At 42.8% G+C, this 18,679-nt stretch overlaps 1 protein-coding gene across 1 annotated transcript; it reads right to left on the bottom strand.

Moving 5' to 3' along the window:
- Positions 1–181: 181 nt before the first annotated feature.
- On the bottom strand, positions 182–14,505 carry LOC111867217. The gene is made up of 2 exons (XM_023856853.2): positions 13,670–14,505; positions 182–2,069 (listed from the first exon to the last, which is right to left on the bottom strand). The coding sequence occupies exons 1-2, from the start codon at positions 13,778–13,780 to the stop codon at positions 813–815; spliced, it is 1,368 nt and encodes a 455-aa protein (XP_023712621.1). The 5' UTR covers positions 13,781–14,505; the 3' UTR covers positions 182–812.
- Positions 14,506–18,679: the final 4,174 nt, after the last annotated feature.

The following is an 18,679-nucleotide window of genomic DNA, read 5'->3' as shown; positions in this document are numbered from 1 at the left end:
ATACTGGAGTGTGACTCTCGACAGGGTTTCGATCGGTGAATGGATTTATTAACCACTTATACACACCACTCGGAACTACAAGCAATTATAACGCTATCGCTAATCCCCGCACTTTACAAATCACTACAGCCCACGCCAGATCTTCCAAATTTGTTTTTATTAGCCGTTTCCTCGTAACGGATCTTAACAATGAAGTTTCTTCAGCCTCTGTGCTCATATCGTTACTGTCCGGTGAATATCCCGCTACTCAACTGACTCCCAAATGAAAGTCATATGGGGACAGAGACGAAGTAGAGCTACACTATTCTTCACCTCGTACTAAGTGGTGGTGAGTAGTCAGCTTTACGCCTCGGCAGCCTTGCCCCCGAGGAAAAAATCTTCAGTACTCAGTTGATAGCAGGCTGGCTGGACCCCAGAGCCGGTCTCTAAGCTGTGGAATAGAGAAAAAATCTCTTGCCCCTGCCGGAAAACGGACTCCGGTTGTCCATGCAGTAGTCCATTACTATACCGACTGAGCTATCCCGGTCCGTAGCCCGGTGCTATACCGATTAAGCTATACCGCCTTATAACTACTCGCTGTACAGGGCAGGTTTTCCTCAGTACCAGGTGTTCCGGCCGAAACCCTAACTAAGGACTTCCAGAATAAGCGTCAGAAGTGTTAGAAGCCATTTACTCGGCGACTGAAAGGGGAAATAGTGTCCGTTGTTGCAAAACTTATCTCGTCTCTCTCAGTTCGTGCAAAGTGCTTGTGGACAGTATTGTTTTGGGCTGGTCACACTCGCAACAATGCTTAATACAATACATTACACTCCTTACCCCGTATAATTGTCTGAAGTAGAGGTTGTTGAGTCTGAGAAAAGGGATGACGCCGAAGTTGCGCTGCTATTCCTGCCCAATGAACGAGGAGACGTGTATTGTCGCAGTTCACTGTCGTCCGATAACTCTCCCTCTTCATTTTCGGCCACCCAGTACCTCTCGAATATGGCGCTACCACTTGTGGCGAGAGAGGAGTCACATGACGTGCTGCCTACATCCTCGTCCTCCTCCGTGTCGCTGTCTTCAGCGCCCTCACTCTCGTCGGAAGTTTCCGCAACAGATGCTTTCATTTTTTCAAAATCTTGAGGAGAATAATTTAAAAGGGATTTACTTAAGACCAACTTTAACAAGCTGTTACTTTTGCTATTTGGGAAGGTTGTAAATTCAGGAGAAATAGGTCTCTTTAATATATCAGATGTGGCTGAAATTCTTGGCCTCTCCGTTACAGGTCTAACCTTACATTCTCCTGCATCTCTGCTACGTTGCTCCTTCGTATTTTCAGCCACGTTTCTGTTAGGGTTATCAGGGTCATTTTGAATATGTTCCTGCTTCAGATGTACATTTTGAGCCATCTGAGGATGTGTTGATCTTACTGATTTGTTTGTGTATTGAAATCTCTCTTGAAGTTGATATCCATACATGTGATTAGTTTGTTCTGGTGTATCTGAACTCATTTCATAACTTCCCCGCGGTGTTTGTAAATTATGCTTCCCTTTTGGAATCTTAGAGTTTAAATACTGTGTATTATCACAATAGTGACTTATGTCCGTAGTAAATGCCTGATTGAAGTCACTGGCTACCTGTCGTATTGCAGAGGACGCCTGATGTCTTGTCTGTGGTATCTTTCCGGGGGTTTCAAATCCATTCCTGGTGAGTCTGCTGTCGAGGGCCGTGGGTGTGTAAGCAGCCCTTACTGATGGCTGTTGCTGGAGGCCACTGTGGCTGACAGCGTCAAAATGATTGTTCTGTACACTTGTTGGTCTGTATCCTACTTTAAACTTGGGATAAGCGTTTGTAGCTGGCGACAGTGACTGCCTAAGCCATTCAGCTGGTCTCTTCAGAACAGGCTCTGGACCCCATATGCTTGCCGGAGTATGCTCTGCCTTTTGGACCAGCAGCTCCAAACTCTTCACGGGCTGGCGCACCAGGTCTACGGCCTCCATGTGGAGCAAGTCTCTGGCGCTGTGGCCCTGGATTCCCAGAACTATATCGCCGGGAACGAAGTACTGGGAAGCAAGCGTAGAGGGCAGCACCTGCAACAGTAAACTGGCCAGATTAGGTGACACGCAAGGTTTATTCATTCTTCCTTAGATGCTGTCTCAACAGTACAGGCTCAAAAATTAAAACCCACCACCTCCAAAATGGAAATCCACGGTATTACACGTGTGCTAAATGCCTCCCAGAGCAGTTTGCCTCAGAAGTGTTAGACGCTGGAACCGACAGAACTGGCCCATGTTGTACAATGCGGACGATAGTCCACAGATATAACATATTTATTTGAAATATAAATATTTTGGCTTCGTGTTGTACTGAAACCAGAGAGACATTACACTCATAGACTCTAAGCCTTTGAAATTAAAATATGTGCCTATGCGTGTAGCTTGCCAGAGGCTTCTTCTCGTAAAAATTACAATATTATGAAATTATAATTTTGCCTGTGGTTTTGTATGGGTGCGAAATTTGGTCTCTGACGTTATGGGAGGAACATAGACTGAGGGTGTTTGAGAACAGGGTGCTGAGGAGAATATTTGGATGGAAGGAAGGTGAAGTGACAGGAGGTTGGAGAAAACTGCATAATTAGAAGCTTCATAACTTGTACTCTTGGCCAAATATAATTAGAATGACCAAGTCAAGGAGGATAAGATGGGCAGGGCATGTAGCACGAATGTGAGAGAAGAGAAATTCCAGAAGGAAAGAGACCACTGGGAAGACCAAGCCGTAGGTGGGCGGATAATATCAAGATAAATGTCAGTGAGACGGGATAGGGTGGACTGATCTGGCTCAGGATAGGGACCAGTGGAGGGCTCTTGTGAACACGGTAATGAACCTTCGGATTCCACAAAATGCTGTGAAGTTCTTGAGTGGCCGCACAACTGGCAACTTCTAGGTCCATGAAGCTAGTTGGTTGGTTTACGTGAACCCCCGTGTTATTCCTGAAAAATCTTTGTATGCATTATAATGTTCTCTGTTGTTCATATCATTGAAATGACGATAAATATTTTGGGAAATTAATAAACAAAAAGTCTTGCTCTGGGCTCAGCACCTGCTAGGCCCACAGTCATGGCGCATAATAGACCTGTCAGTAAGCAAGATAACCTCAACAGATGATTCGTTTGTTTTCATACTTCAGCTCAGTTCATATCTGAAACTGTACCTTTCGGAATTGTCTTGTTCAGTTTGTATACAAATGCAAATTCACTGCAAATAAATATAGCAGTCACTCACGTGACTACGAGGTGGTCCAAACGATGTCACTTTCTTTGCCAAATTTATAAGATCAACCTTTCAAGTGAATAGAACAACAGGAGTGCAAGGATGTTCTGTGTTTCGTACACCGAGTTCCTAGCTGAATTATTTTGCGAATTTGCTTTCCCCGTTAGTACATCTGCTGTCAACAGAATTAACAAACAGTAGGGAACTACACTACTCGTACATAGACTCGAAGAGGAAGTTTATAAACAATAGAGATTTTTCATAATTTAGCCAATGGAGGCGAGTTCATAGTGAGAAGTTGATCTCGTTCATAGTCCAAGGAATTTTCTTCCATTAAGAAATACAATTGGACTAAAATTTGAGAAAGAAACTAGTGAAATGCTACATTTGGAGCATGGCTCTGAATTGGGCTGAAACATGGACGCTTAGGGCAGTAGATCAGAAACATCTGGAAAGTTTCGAAATGTGGTGTTGGAGAAGGATGGAGAAGATCAGTTGGACCGATTATGTGAGAAATGAAGAAGTGTTAATTAGAGTCAGTGAGCAGAGGAATATCCTACACGAAATAAGAAAACGGAAGGCTAATTGGATTGGTCATATCTTACTCGGTAACTGCCTTCTAAAAAAAGTTATTGAAGGAAAGATAGAGGGGCGGATAGAAGTGACCAGAAGACGAGGAAGAATACGTAAGAAGATGCTGGATGACCTTGGGGACAGAAGAGGATACTGTCATTTGAAGGAGAAAGCTCTAGATCGCATTAAATGGAGGAACTGTTTTGGAAGGGACTGTGGACCTGTCGTCTGACAGATTACTGATGACTGAAGAAATGCAAAACTTTCTTTAGCATATTCACGAGAGCTGGTCACTAAACCACATCCTCAGTCGGTTGAACGATATCCAAAGCCCCATACTCCGTGCCTATCAAACATCTCAGAAGAAGAGAGAATACAGAATTAGATTTTTCAATTTGCCTAATCCTACTTATGGCCCTGGGGTCGACTCAGCCTCTAACAGAAACGAGTACCAGGAATCTTCCGGCGGGTAAAGGGTAACCGGCGCGTAAGGCTGACATCTTCACCACCATCTATGAGCCGATTGTCTAGAAAATGTGTGAGCCTCGACGTCTCACAACCCTATGGGCCTCCACGGCCTGTTACATGGATAACTTTACCTTTTTACCTTTTACGAGTATTTAATACCTAGAAGGAAATAGGAAAGGAAGACACATGCAAGCTGTCTTGTAGACCGTTGGGAGTCAAACGATTTTTCGAAGCAATATGTCGCCTCCATCTTCAGTTTTGAAGAATAAAACCAGCGTGAAAGCATGTAAGTAGCAAACAGAGTGAAATATTACTTCTTTCAATTGTGAGAAATTATATTTATATCGACAATTTGCTGAGGTAATTAAACCTGACAAATATAACTCTTAAAACGGTTAATGTAATCTGTTCATCTTAAACAATTGCCCTCATTACGTAAGTAATTTATTTGGTTCAACGCCAATTCAAATCAGGACAGTCGGAAGGAGTTACAAGATTATTTATAGACCCCCCCACCCAACATTAACATACAGTACAGAGTATAATGTGTGTGCTTTTTCAATCTCTGAATTTATTAAAATATTATAAGTTATTCTTGAACTTGTATGCATGTTTGAAATTATATATTTTAAGGAGTTATACTCCTGATTTCTCTTTTTCTACATTGCTGACCGAACGTTCGAAGTTGATCGTTTGTTGGAACTTTGCCACTGTCTCCAAGTAGTTGCTTGAATTCCGGTAGATGGCACACTGAAACAGTGGAACTATTCAGTACAGTAGAAAGTCGATATATTCGCTCACAGCCTTCTCATTTGTGTGCTTGTGTTTAATAGATCTGATCACCGTAAAGCAGATATCTGTACCAGTACGTCAGAAAAAAAAAAAAATTTGTAAAATATGTCCTTGAGGGTGCTGAAGGTCAAGGCTGGATAACAAGTTTGGGGAGGGGGTTCAAGATAATCAAGATGTGGAGGGTACTTTCGGTAAAAATGTAGGTCATGAAATTTTTTGTTTCGTATTTTCTATAATAGCTACTAACACAATCACGTTTCGTGACTTTTACAGAAGTGTCTCAATGTAATATGTGGATTCTATTTGAGTTTTGTGGAGGCCCTTAAATCCGGCCTTCCGAAGGTACAGTGGATTGCTCGGTGTTTCGAGATTGGTCAGTAGAAATAAAAAAAAAATCCATGAATGGGGAACGATAAATGACTTAAAACATTTTGACTTGAAAGCTTCCAGAAGGTGTAATTTTATAGGCAGGCCTAGGTTAATTGATTTTGGGGTTGTGTAATATAATGAAATCATAGGAAGAAATAGAGGTCTATTTTAATGTGTTATCCAGGCACTTTGTCGCAAAAGAACTGAGGAAAATAACGAAAGTGCTGACAGTACAGGCGGGACCTGCCTGCAGGGTTCGGTATTTATTATTATTATTATTATTATTATTATTATTATTATTATTATTATTATTATTGGAGGGGGTCGGTTTCCCCATGCACCGCGACTAATAGTCTGTTGTACGTCCCCCTTTTGATATTCTACCAGTCGCCATACCCTGCCGGTACTGGTGCTCGCTATTAGCCCCGCTCAGCCAGCAAAGCTGGCAGTGGTTCCCGATACTTCCCCATCTACCGGAGGCATTGGAAACTACTTGGGCGGGAAACTTTTGCCTAATTTTGCTCAGAGGTCTCCTAGAGACATGAGGAGGGTTCGGTAACTATAACAGTAACACAGCCAACGTCGCGGTGTTCATATTAATCTGCTGGTAACACTGATAATTTAACCTGGTTCAAAATAAACTTTTAGGACTCACACTACGACCATGTTTGGAAAAAATCTGTTCATACATTCAGCTGATTTTTCACGTAAATATACATATGAACATAGTAACCATAAGGTAAAGCTATCCCTGTGACAAACAGGCAGTGGAGGCCCATAGGGTTGTGAGACGCCGAAGCTCCCAAATTTTCTAGAAAATCGGCTCACAGATGGCGGTGAGGTCAGCCTTCTGCGTCGGCCGCCCTATACCCTCAGAGAAATTCATAGCATTATTAGAGTCTGAGTCTACCCCAGACCCATAATCTAATGACCTCATCGGGAATTGAACCCGCGACCTTCCGTCGTGTAGCATAGTGCCTCAACCCACTACTCCACCGCTTACCCTCGTAGTAATATAAGAGATTCAGAAAGGCCTGCCTGTTGTGATTATTATTATTATTATTATTATTATTATTATTGATGGATTGGATTGATCTGGCTCAGGAGAGGGACCAGTGGAGGGCTCTTGTGAACACGGTAATGAACCTTCGAGTTCCATAAAATGCTGGGAAATTCTTGAGTAGCTGCAGATTTTGCTTCTCAAGAATGGCTCAGTTCCATAAGCAAGTAAGTTGTTGTTGTTGTTGTTGTTGTTGTTGTTGTTGTTGGATTGATGGAATATTAGTAAAAGCAGGAAACGAAGTGAACTGTGTGAGACTGGGTCCTCCACTATCCACCTTCGCATTTGCTATTTGTATTCCGCAGAGTCAGTGTCGCAATCTGTGGGCAGAGGCCAAGATGTAGTAGTTCCACGTTACGCCAACAGAGAGCTGAAGGCGCCAGTTGAACTTGAGCAGTCTCTCGGTCCCTACAGCACTTCACGAATTTGGGGACCATCTTTCTTCTCCGCTTTTCTTTGTTCTTTCTTTCTGCCTTCCTTCTTTCCCTTCTTTGTTTATTTCCGTATTGGGAGCAGGGATATCTCAGTCGGCATAGCGACGGGCTACGGGCTGGCCAGCCGAGGAATTTCGGCTCGATTCCCGGCAGGGTCATATCAAGTAAGGATTATGCTGTGCCATTTGGAACCAAAATTAAACTCGATCGATAACTTTAGACCCTCCGATGTTACAGAGCATAATGTCAAGGTGCATGTACAGTGGCAAATTGCCATCTAAAATGCATCTTCTACAGACAGAGCCACGTCAGTAACACGCGGACAGTGTAGAATTCGTAGCGAATTTACGTATATAGACTTAATAGACCCGAACTTACGAAACCTTCACCATGAAGTATAAAAGGCTGGGAGATTGTAAATTGTGTGATTGTTTGATTGCTTACTGGATTGCATCTTAGGTTATTTAATGGGAGAGGTTATAATCTCTAATGAGATAATTATACGTGGTACGCTGTGGTAGCCACTGACTACAGGCTGGACGCCTAGGTTTCGAATCCCGGAAGGGGAAAAATTTCCATAAAGTCCAGACCGGCTCTGGGGCCCACCCAGCCTCTTATCCAGTGGAACCGAGGGGTAAAGCGACAGGCAGGTGACCACTCACCTCCAACTGGTGCTGAAGTCAAAAATGGTGGAGCTATACTCCTTTTTCTTTCATGTAAGTAGGTATGGAAATGTGGGCGAGGGTAGCCTCTTACAAATTACAAGAACATTGCCTGACAGCGTGCCAAAAATCGTTCAGCCGGTCAGGCAAGAGGGACACTGACTGGCTGGTGGGGTCAACTGGTATGGCGTGCGTTTGGAGTCGTGTGTAGTCGACAGGCCAGTAGCCTATACACATTACAAATTTTCTGCAATGTCGCTGGACAGGGACCGTCAAGCGAGCTTACGCGTTACGTGTCCGACAAACCTAGCCCCAAGCCCCTGCTACTGTCGCGTTACTTACGCACTGAAACGAATGTTACAGTGTGGAGGCACGAGGTAGCGTAGTAGGTTGAGGCACTATGCTACAAGCCGGATGGTCATGGGTTAGATTCCCAATGAGATCATTGGATTTTTCAATTGACCTAATCCTTCCAGCCGCACTATGGTTCTGGGGTCGACCCAGCCTTTAACAGAAATGAGTACCAGGAAACTTTTTGGGGTTAAAAGACGGCCGGTGCGTAATGCTGACAATCTCACCGCCATCTGTGAGCAGATTGTCTAGAGTAAATGTGGGAGCCTCCACGGTCTATTACAAGGATAGATTTAAATCTTTTTGCCAGAATTTTGTATTCAATTCTTGTGTTTTATTCTGAACTATTCGTCCAAATCTTTGTAACGTACTTGATTCAAAAACCCAGCTATACCGTGTCTTGTGTACGTACAAATTAGGGATTTGCTTTTTACGTAATAGGCCTATCGTAAATATCCCCAAAACTTCATTTCTTTTAGATCCAAATATTTTCACATTAATTATATTGTTCCGTAACAGGAAGTTTGGAAGGTTGGTAGGACTGATTCAGTCATTTCAGAGGTGTTGAAGGAAAGATTTGCAGACTTGAAAACACGGTGCCAGTTGCACTAGAAGCAACCGGAAGTTGGCAGGACGATTGTCCGCTATGCCGCGCTAAATGGACCTTGCTAGTGTCTGCACTTGACACACAGTGGACTGCTGCTTGAGCTATGTGAAAGAGTGTGGACAGATTTCTGATAGCTGCTTGCTTTGACTTATCACGGGAAAACATGTGTGCACCCTGCTTCACTATTCAGTAGGCCCAACTTGCAGTCCCATCACAGAGGACATGTGTGGATTTCATTTGGCTGTTAGTTCAAATCTGATATTATTTTCATAACTATTGTATCCTGAATAAATTTGAGCTGCTCAAGGAAGACCGTATCATGGGGTTAGTTGCAGATATTACTGCTGTCTACTACACGCACACTTAGATGAATAAACTCTGAAAATGTCTCATATAGTTCACTCAGGGTGAAGTGACAGGAGGTTGGAGAAAACTGCATAACGAGGAGCTTCATAACTTGTACTCTTCTCGAAGTATAATTAGAATGGTCAAATCAAGGAGTATGAGGTGGGCAGGGCATGTAGCACGAATGGGGAGAAGAGGAATGCATGTAGGATATTGGTGGGAAAACCAGAAGGAAAGAGACCACTGGGAAGACCAAGACGTAGGTGGGTGGACAATATTAAAATGGATCTTAGAGAGGATAAGATGGGATGGTATAGATTGGATTGATGTGGCTCAGTATAGGGACAGTGGAGGGCTCTTGTTAACACGGTAATGAACCTTCGGGTTCCATAAAATTCTGGGAACTTCTTCAGTAGCTGCAGAATTGGCGGCTCCTCAAGTAGGGCTCAGCTCCGTGAGTGAGTGAATGGGTATTTTACCGTCTTTACTATAAATACATTGCACATATGATTCAACTTGTGCCTCTTGCTTTGTAATAAGTATGTAACTTGGTCTCTGATTATCATGCTAAAATAAGGTTCTAAGGACAACGTTTGGACCTAATAAAGATGAACTAACTTGGAATTATATAAAAGGAGTGCATAACTTTTCGCTTCGCCTAACCATCTTACGGCGATGAAAGTAAGAAGACTGAGAACACGTGGGACAAGTAGGATCACGAAATTACTGTTGGGGAACATGAAACTCGGCAGTAAAAGGTAAAACTCCCCGCTTTACACGCGCCACACCACGAAAGCGGATAGCGAGAAAGATGGTAAAGCTCCGCGAATTAATCTCAGCAATCGATTGATGGAGATGAGTGGCTAGCTTCACGCTGTGGCCCTCTTACCCCTAGAAAAGATGCTCGTCTCGAAGTTTAAACATGTTTTGTGGAAATATATCATGAAGACAGGGTACAGTGGCTGGCCCTTGCTGATTGCGGGAATGAGCCCACGGTTTCCAGCTAATCAAGAGTATTTCTTCGGCTGCCTCAGTATCTGAGGCCTGTCAGTAGGTTACGGGCTTGTGATCTGGCAGCCCGGGAGCTAACGAAATCGACGCGACCGTCTCCATAAGCCTATAAATAGGAACAATCAGTGACCCACTTTTCGCAAGAGTCTGGCATTCTGAGACGTACAGGCGTGCCTCGCCCCGCACCGCTTCCTGTTGGTTCTTCCTTTCCTACTCCCTTCTCATTCTCTTTCTTTCGTCCTCTTCTCCGAAACGTCTTTCTTTCTTTTTTAATATGGATCTGTTGAAAACAGCGACTGGGCTACGGATTGGACGACCGAGGAATCAGTGTTCGATTCCTGACATGGCTAAATATTATTTACTCCACAGCGTCTAGTCAAGAAGAATGAGATGGGCAGGGCATGTAACAAGAAGGGGGAGAAGAGGAATGCGTATAAGATATTGGTGTGAAAGCCAGAAGGAAAGAGACCACTGGGAAAACCAAGATATAGATGGGCGGACAATAATAAAATGGATCTTAGAGAGATAGAATGGGATGGTATGGGTTGGATTTATCTGGCTCAGGATAGGGACCAGTGGAGGGATCTTGTGAACACGGTAATGAACCTTCAGGTTCCATAAAATGCTGGGAAATTCTTGAGTAGCTGCAGAATTGGCGGCTCCTCCAGAAGGGCTCAGTTCCATGAGTAAGTAAGTAAGCGTCAAGCTCCCCCCCCCCTACTAGGGCACAACCATCCTACCATACAATGAGTAATGCGGGGTTGCTTCCCTGTAGGGACGTTAAGCTGACCATTCACTTCCATCTAGTGCAGACGTTAAGAATGTTGGAGCTACACCTCTACGCCCCTATACGTCTTCATGAGGTGATGCTTAATTAGATAAGCACAGGGATGACTTTGCCTCTAACCTTACAGATGTGTTGAGAGAGACGCATCAGAACTGATCTTGTTTCTTGTACCCGCTAGAGAAGTAAGTAAATGTTGCAAAAGTTAACTAGACCTGCTCTATCTTCTTGAGAAAGTCGATAGCAGCTTTCTGTAAGGCAGAGGGTATGCACACGGACAAAACGGAATTTGCCCCGTAGTCTCCTTCCTGCATTCAGACAGACGGACAGGCCAGCCCTCTTCTGCTTCTATCTGCAGGCTTATGGGATCACCTCGCCATCTGGCTCTGGATCCCCCTTAATTTTGTACGCATGCTTATAAAATGACTTTGGATCGAATCCCGAACTGGTGATTTTTTTTTTTCAATTGACCTAATCCTTCCAGCCGCACTATGGCCCTGGGGTCGACTCAGCTTCTAACAGAAATGAGTACCAGGAATCTTTCTGGAGGTAAAGGACGGCCGGCGCGTAAGGCTGACAACCTTGCCGCAATCTATGAGCCGATTGTCTAGAAAATGTGGGAGCCTATGGGCCTCCACGGCCTGTTACAGGGCTACGTTTACTTTTTACTTCACTTTACTTTGCTGTTTCTGCCCCCTCCAATTTTTGTTTTCTATTCGGTTCGTGTTGTATCAAACTTATTTGTTTTATTGCATTTCTTTCAAAGAACGAACAAAGGTCATTTTACGATTCGGTTATCATACATTTATCGTACTCAGGACCTTCAAGGGTTCCCCCCCCCCAGTATCCTGGCAATTTGCCTCAGTTCCAACAAGCTCTTGCTGTACTACAGATCCTGCATGCCAATTCGGTAGTTATAAATTGTGCGCAGAAACGGTGTCGCAGCTGTGGCGTATGGAGTACAGATGGAGACCGAATTGTGACGCAAGAAGATGGAAGTCATAAATAATAATTATACCGCTCAAATTTCCCGGGTAAATATTCAAGCGAACTTCATGTCTTTCCATTGAAACTGATCATTTTTGCAACTGATCCTCTACAAGTTGGAATTTCTTGCTAAAAATAATTTTGAATATTTCCTGTCATGAACAATATTTTAGCAAGCACAGATTTCGAGTTTCAGAACAAGAATTTCTTAAACAATTACTATTATTTATTTAATCGCTTAATTTTCGTCTTTTCGATTTTTCTTGCACCCCGAAAAAAGATATTCTCCGCGTACCAAGTCCATTCTCAATGTCACAGCTGTCAAAATGACATCCTATTTGTAGGTTATGAGAGTTTGATTGTCGGTATTTGTGATTTTAGATTGACGCAATGATTCAATAAATTTCCTTAATAAATGTGTGTGGAACAGTCCTTCTTCGTGAGCCCACAATCAAACCGTTGGTCGAAAAAAATCCCGAACTTTCATGAAACTATAAAGTTCACTGCCACATTGACAGGATCCCACAACGGGAGACTGTCCTAAGCCAGTCCAATCCAGGCCACATCCTCATCCTAAGCAGCTTGTTTTGTAGTCTACTTGTACTTTGGCGTTATCTTCCTAGATACCGTGCCGGCAAATAGTTGTAGTGTGGGTGGGTTTTGTTTGTGTTTTGTTGGCATCTGTGTTAGTCAAATTCTTACGGGTTCTCGCATGCGCGGAACGAGTTGACACGAGAAGCTTTTCTCTCTTTTCTACTGGACTGGCTGAGCGATTAGCGGCAAGCTCAGAAATATCCTCTCTGTAATTGTTCTAGCATCAAGCATCACTTCAAAAGCAAGTCAATATTTAATTTCCTTGAACTAACGTGGCTACTGTTCGTAATTGATCCAACTTAGACTTTCAGTTGTTTAGAAGACAATTTAAAAACACTCTGAACTTCTATTGTCTAGGAGTGAAATGCGATCCTATTTGTTGCAGATTGTGGAGAGAAATATAGTTTAAATTGTTGCATATTCAACTTTGCCACTCGACTCTTTATGACAGAAATGAAATCCTGTTTGTTGCCTACTCAATTTGGCCATGTAAGCTGATTTGTTATCCGCACAACTTTGTTGTTTCTATTGTTTACAAGAGAAGGGTAACACGGTTTTGTTTACCGATTTGATTTAACTGTGTGCCCTGGTTTGTTAAGGGGCTCAACTCCATCGCTTTATGATTGAGGAAAGAAGTCTGATCAGGTTCATTAAAGAACCAATTACGTTGTTTTATTGTTTAAGAAAATAAATTTAATCTGATCTCTTACTGACTCAGCTGCGCCATTTGTTGTTTGGGATAAAAGTGTAATGTCAATTGCCGCGTACCCAACATAACCGTGTAATTTCGTTTTAACATTGACCCAACTTTTGGCGCAGGGTACCATGGTTGATTGAGGCGCTATGCTACAAGCAGTAATGTCACTAGCTCGATTCGCAATGAAGTCATTGGATTTTTCAACTGACCTGATGCCTTCCAGCCGCACTATGGACCTGGGGTCGACTCAGCCTCTAACAAAAATGACTACCAGGAATCTTCCTGGCGGTACGTCGCGTAAGGCTGACAAACTTACCGCTATCTGTGAGACAATTGTCTAGAAAATGTGGGAGCCTCGACGTCTCACAACCCTATGGGCCTCCACGGTCTGTTACAGAGATAACTTTAACTTTTAACTCACTGACGCAACTTTGTTGTTGTATTGTTTAAGAGAAAACTATAATAGTATTTGTTAGCAATTCAAGCCAGACGTTTATCACCTGATTCATCACCTACTCAACATAATCGTTTTACTGTATGAGGGATAGGGTCTCATGTGTTACCAGAATTGGGTCTGTTAGGCCCTACCAGTGCTAGCACGCCCCCTAATTGCAGTTTCAGCGTAATACACGTTCTGTACCGACATTTTATCTGCCTTTGGAAAAATTCCAAACCTAATTACGTACCTTGACAATGATCAATGGTTTCGCCAGATCTTTTCCACCTGAAAGTTGGAACCCCCATTCAATATTGCTGTCATTTCTCTGCAACAGAATGTTCAGTAACTTGGGTGCCATTTTCTCTTGCGAACGTGGAACCTTCTGGTGAATGATGTCAGTGCAAGTTCCAGCAATAGTGAAGTGTTTCGTCTTGAAGTTTCGCTGCTCCTCTGTTTGGTATTTGAAACTCTGGTTTCTGGCACTGCACTCTGGTGGTAACCCTATTTTATCTGAGGAAATGTAAAACTACACGTAAAGTACTTTCACGAGCGAGTTCAGTTGACCTGAAATAGGCCTATCACTTGCTAGAAGCAATAGAATGTCACACAACTTCAGTGTTAAGTTTTATTACGTAGAGAAGAGTTGTATATTGTGTCTGTAACACTTCTGAGTGTATAACGTCGCGCCCCACCCTAAAAGCTGTACTTCCGACTTCCCCTCACAATTACATTAGGACTTGCGTACTATGGTGTGTTACCACTCCCATTTCTGAATAAAATATAAATATTTCAACAAAGTCCACTTTAGAATAATTGAAATATCAACTGACGTAAGGTACAACCATCCCGTAGCTTCTCAATAAACCAAAATTTTCGATATTTTAAAAAATATCCAGTATGTTTAATAACGAAACTGGCTTTAAAACAAAATAAATATTTAGTGTGAAGAAATAGCACTACTGTGTTACAGTGCACTAATGTCAAACACTCGTCCACTGGAAGCAGCAGGAAGACTACAAAACTAAATCACTGCAGTCTGTCACTACTTCTCACATTCATTCCGTGACTTCGGATGAATGTCCCTCGTTCACGACATCTCAACGTCACTGAATTGTGATCTCGCTGCACTAGGACAGTTCTACACAGTGCAACAGACGCATCGCGTGCCTGCCGAAACGTATGTCGTGCAGCTGGCTGGTTCAGAAGTGCAGGTCGCGCTATGCATTTCTCCTCGTTGCTGATAAACAAAGATGGTGCTGCCATCTCTTGGCTAGATACATAATTAAGTATCGCGCGCTGAGTTATCAGGTGCTGCAATGATGCGAACATGTGTGAACTACTGCAGATCAGAAATAGGTCATACGCAATCTACGGGCCCCACGCCAATAAGGGATAATTACATCACGGTGGGAAGGAAAATGTTGAAAAAAAAAGAGGTTCAAAACTTGGGCCACATTAAGCGTGTGCTTATGTGTGTATTACCTTGTTTGACAACGATTTGTCAACTGTATACACTGCATAATATCTAATAACAGGAGAATTGTGGATTATGTATTATGACGGATACTGAAAAGTTCGTGGTATAGTTCAGGATACTAACTCAGAATTCACTCAGAGGAAGTGTGGGGGGGGGTCACCTGAGGCCTCCCGAAGGCGAAGTCAAGAGTGGCAACCGCTCACCGCCAATTCTATAGAGAGATGCCATTAGAATGGAGCTTAAGAAAACAGTAATGAACTTTCTGTTACCAGAACAGAATCGATTGGGTGGATACGCACGCGACAATAAAAGACACTGTTGGAATATGATTGAATATGACCCCTAGGAACCATATGAATAATTGCATTATTTTTATCAAATGAATTTACGCTAGATGTCTTTTCATTTCGGAAGTAATGGAAGTGTAAGCGGGAAGCTCTACATATTAAAATATGAATGCAGTTCATGTGAACACGTTCACGAGTTCTTCACAGTTTCTTTCGAAATTAACGAATGTGTACTTCGCAACATTTTGTGGATGTGTCAGCCAAACAGGGCCGTCAGTTTTGAGAAGTTCACTTCGATATTCGCGAACTGATCCTGAACCGCTTAGTTATACGTATGAAATGCTGTCGTGTAGATGCAAGGCCTGTAGCCGTTTTAAAGCCACGTTTTTTTCCTGTCAGCTCAACTAGTAAAAGGTTCTGTTTAACTTTGAGTGCCACACAAAGTGCTCGAGTTAAGGTTCAAAGTAAAAAGAAAAAAAGGGTATAGAAGTGAAGTGTGTAGCTTGTACAACATTGATGGGCTCTGCACTCAGAATGACGCAAATTCTCCTAATTCCAGCCGTCTCGCTGCCTTCATCAGATTGCAGATTTTTTTGCAGCAATTCCATCGTCAGTCTGTAATATGAGTTTACTCAGCTCATCAAAAATTATCTCAAAATTAATGACTACGCAGACACACAGGTCTATAACATTTTCGTTATAATATTTATAATGACTCTAAGAGAAATAGACGTGAAGAATTTAAATAAAATTAATAGAAATAGCTCAGTATGTAAGACGAACTTCTGTGAACAAAACAACGAGCCTTTTAAAGATAAAGAGGTAAAGCTATCCCTGTAACAGGCCGCGGAGGCCCATAGGGTTGTGAGACGTCGAGGCTCCCACATTATCTAGACAATCGGCTCATAGATGGCGGTAAGGCTGTCAGCCTTGCGCACCGGCCGCCCTTTACCCTCCAGGAAGATTCCTGGTACTCATTTTTGTTAGAGGCTGAGTCGACCCCAGGGCTGATACACACTTTAGAGTTCACCGTTACACACACATTAGTCTTCACTAGTCGTATCCTGGCAACGGATTTCAGCACAGTAATTATACCAGTCTCACTATAGCTGCAAAACATGAAGTCTTCTTATATAGTCTTGCAACTCAATTAACTCGCTGCCATCTCTTCTCAATCATCTTCGACTCCGCCTGAAGAGACTCCCTCAATTATCCCTCAGCTGGTCTGCGATCCTCGTTATATAGCCTCGGGGCGGACCCAACAGAAAACACCGTTTCCACCGTTATAGCCCAACAATGCTTCGATTTTTGCTTACGTATTCTTTGCCGCTGGAGTCTGTTTACCGAATCGTTGCCTAGCAATAAACGTTTACTCTGGCTCCACTATTCCGGCTTTCAGGCGTCACGTCACAATAATTTACATAATTTTATTTCGCCATATTTCTTCTTCAACTCTTGCTCGTATTCCTGAAGATGGAGATAGCAGGTTCCTTCGAAATGTTGGTACCTCTCTACCAATTAACACGGCGTCACGTGCCAGGGACAGCAATCTGTACTCAACAGTTTTTAATTACTACATAATTTTTCTCGTACGATCCACGATTCTAAACGTCGCCATTGGCCCAAACCTGCTACAGAATTTAGTGCCATCAGGAACCGCTCTCTCTGCATTCGTATCTTCGCCTGGACGAATTAAATGCAATAAGGATGAGTACGATCATACCGGAAGGAGAGGCAGTGCTTCCGGTACGAACTTTGTAGCAGATACGCGCGCCGAGTTAGACCAGCGCTGCAAGTGATGTCGACGGCCTTGCATGTCTTCCGGAAGTCATCCTCTCGTAACACTGCTGATACGGCTGATTGGTCAACACACTCACGTACCCACACTCGGTACGCCACGTAACACAGTGAGTGTCTGTCAGGGTCACAGAGAAGACGAGGCAGCGGTGTGAGGTACTACAGTGTTCAGACCTCGTCAGGAATTTCCGACTACAGACATTCAAATAGTCTTCATTCACTTCATTCTGTACATGCACACATTCATAAGCGTTCAATGAGTCGGCTACAGTTTGGACGGCAGAGAGATTGGAGTTCGAGTCCCGGTAAAGGCAAGATTTCTCTGTTCTCCACGTCCTACAAACCGGTTCTGGGGCCCGCCCAGCCTCCTATCCAATCGGTACCGGGATTGTTTCTCTGGAGGTAAAGGGGCTGGTGCGTGAAGTCACCTCCAACTAGTATCCGAGGTCAAGAATACGTGGATCTATACACCCACTTCCCCATACGCATTCATTGCGTAGTACCTAATTAGTTAAGCACAGGGACAACTTTACCTTTTTTTATACCTTAGGCCTATTGTATAGTTGTGAGTCTATGTATCATGTATCTACGCATGTCTATGTATATTTATTTATATCTTATTTATCTGTTTATTTTTCCTTTTTGGCTCCTTCGTTTGTTTCTTTTCTTGTTTGATTGCTTCGTTGTTTGTCACCTTGGGCGGCACACCCAAACATATTGGACGATCGGTCTATAGTGACCTCGTGCTCAACAATGGCTTGACGATAAAACAGACAGCAGTGTCACGTTTAATTTATTGTGGTTATAGAAATTCATGTTAATATTAACTTGCAGTTCAATGACTGTGATTATTTATTTCGAATTCACCTGATGATTATCTGTCCAGATCGAAACATGTAGTGGTATATTATAACCAAATAAATGTTTCCTGATAATAGTCTGTTTCATTTTGTTGTTAAGTCACTGATGTGTAGATAGCCAATAAGAACCGTCAGCCTGTAGCACAGCAGGAAGCAAAGATGAAGTATATATATATATCGTGTGTATTGAGAATGTGAGATTACTAGGCGGATGAAATTGACAAAAATTGCAGCACTAATGGTGGATAAGGAATGCTTAACAAAATTTTGGTGAGGAACACCTCAAGGAAGAAACCACTTAGGAAATATATGTACAGTTTAATTCATTCATTCATTCATCTGTAATCTGTCAAGACGACAGGCCCACAGTCTCTTCCAAAACAGTTCCTCCACTTGATGCGATCTAGAGCTTTCTCCTTCAAATGAAAATATCCTCTTCTGTCCCCAAGGTCATCCAGCATCTTCTTACGTCTTCTGGTCACTTCTATCCGCCCCTCTGTCTTTNCTTCTTTTAGAAGGCAGTTTCTGCGTAAAACATGACCAATCCAATTAGCCTTCCGTTTTCTTATTTCATGTAGGATATTCCTCTGCTCACTGACTCTAATTAACACTTCTTCATTTCTCACATAATCGGTCCAACTGATCTTCTCCATCCTTCTCCAACACCACATTTCGAAACTTTCCAGATGTTTCTGATCTACTGCCCTAAGTGTCCAAGTTTCAGCCCCATACAGAGCTATGCTCCAAATGTAGTATTTCACTAGTTTCCTTCTCAAATTTAAGTCCAATTTTCTGGTAAAAATATTCTTCTTCTTGCTAAATGCAGCTTTTGCCAT

This window comes from Cryptotermes secundus, unplaced genomic scaffold (genome assembly GCF_002891405.2).
Source record: "Cryptotermes secundus unplaced genomic scaffold, Csec_1.0 scaffold565, whole genome shotgun sequence".
In the NCBI taxonomy this organism is placed as follows: Eukaryota; Metazoa; Arthropoda; class Insecta; order Blattodea; family Kalotermitidae; genus Cryptotermes; species Cryptotermes secundus.
This window is presented reverse-complemented; position numbering and strand designations above follow the sequence as displayed.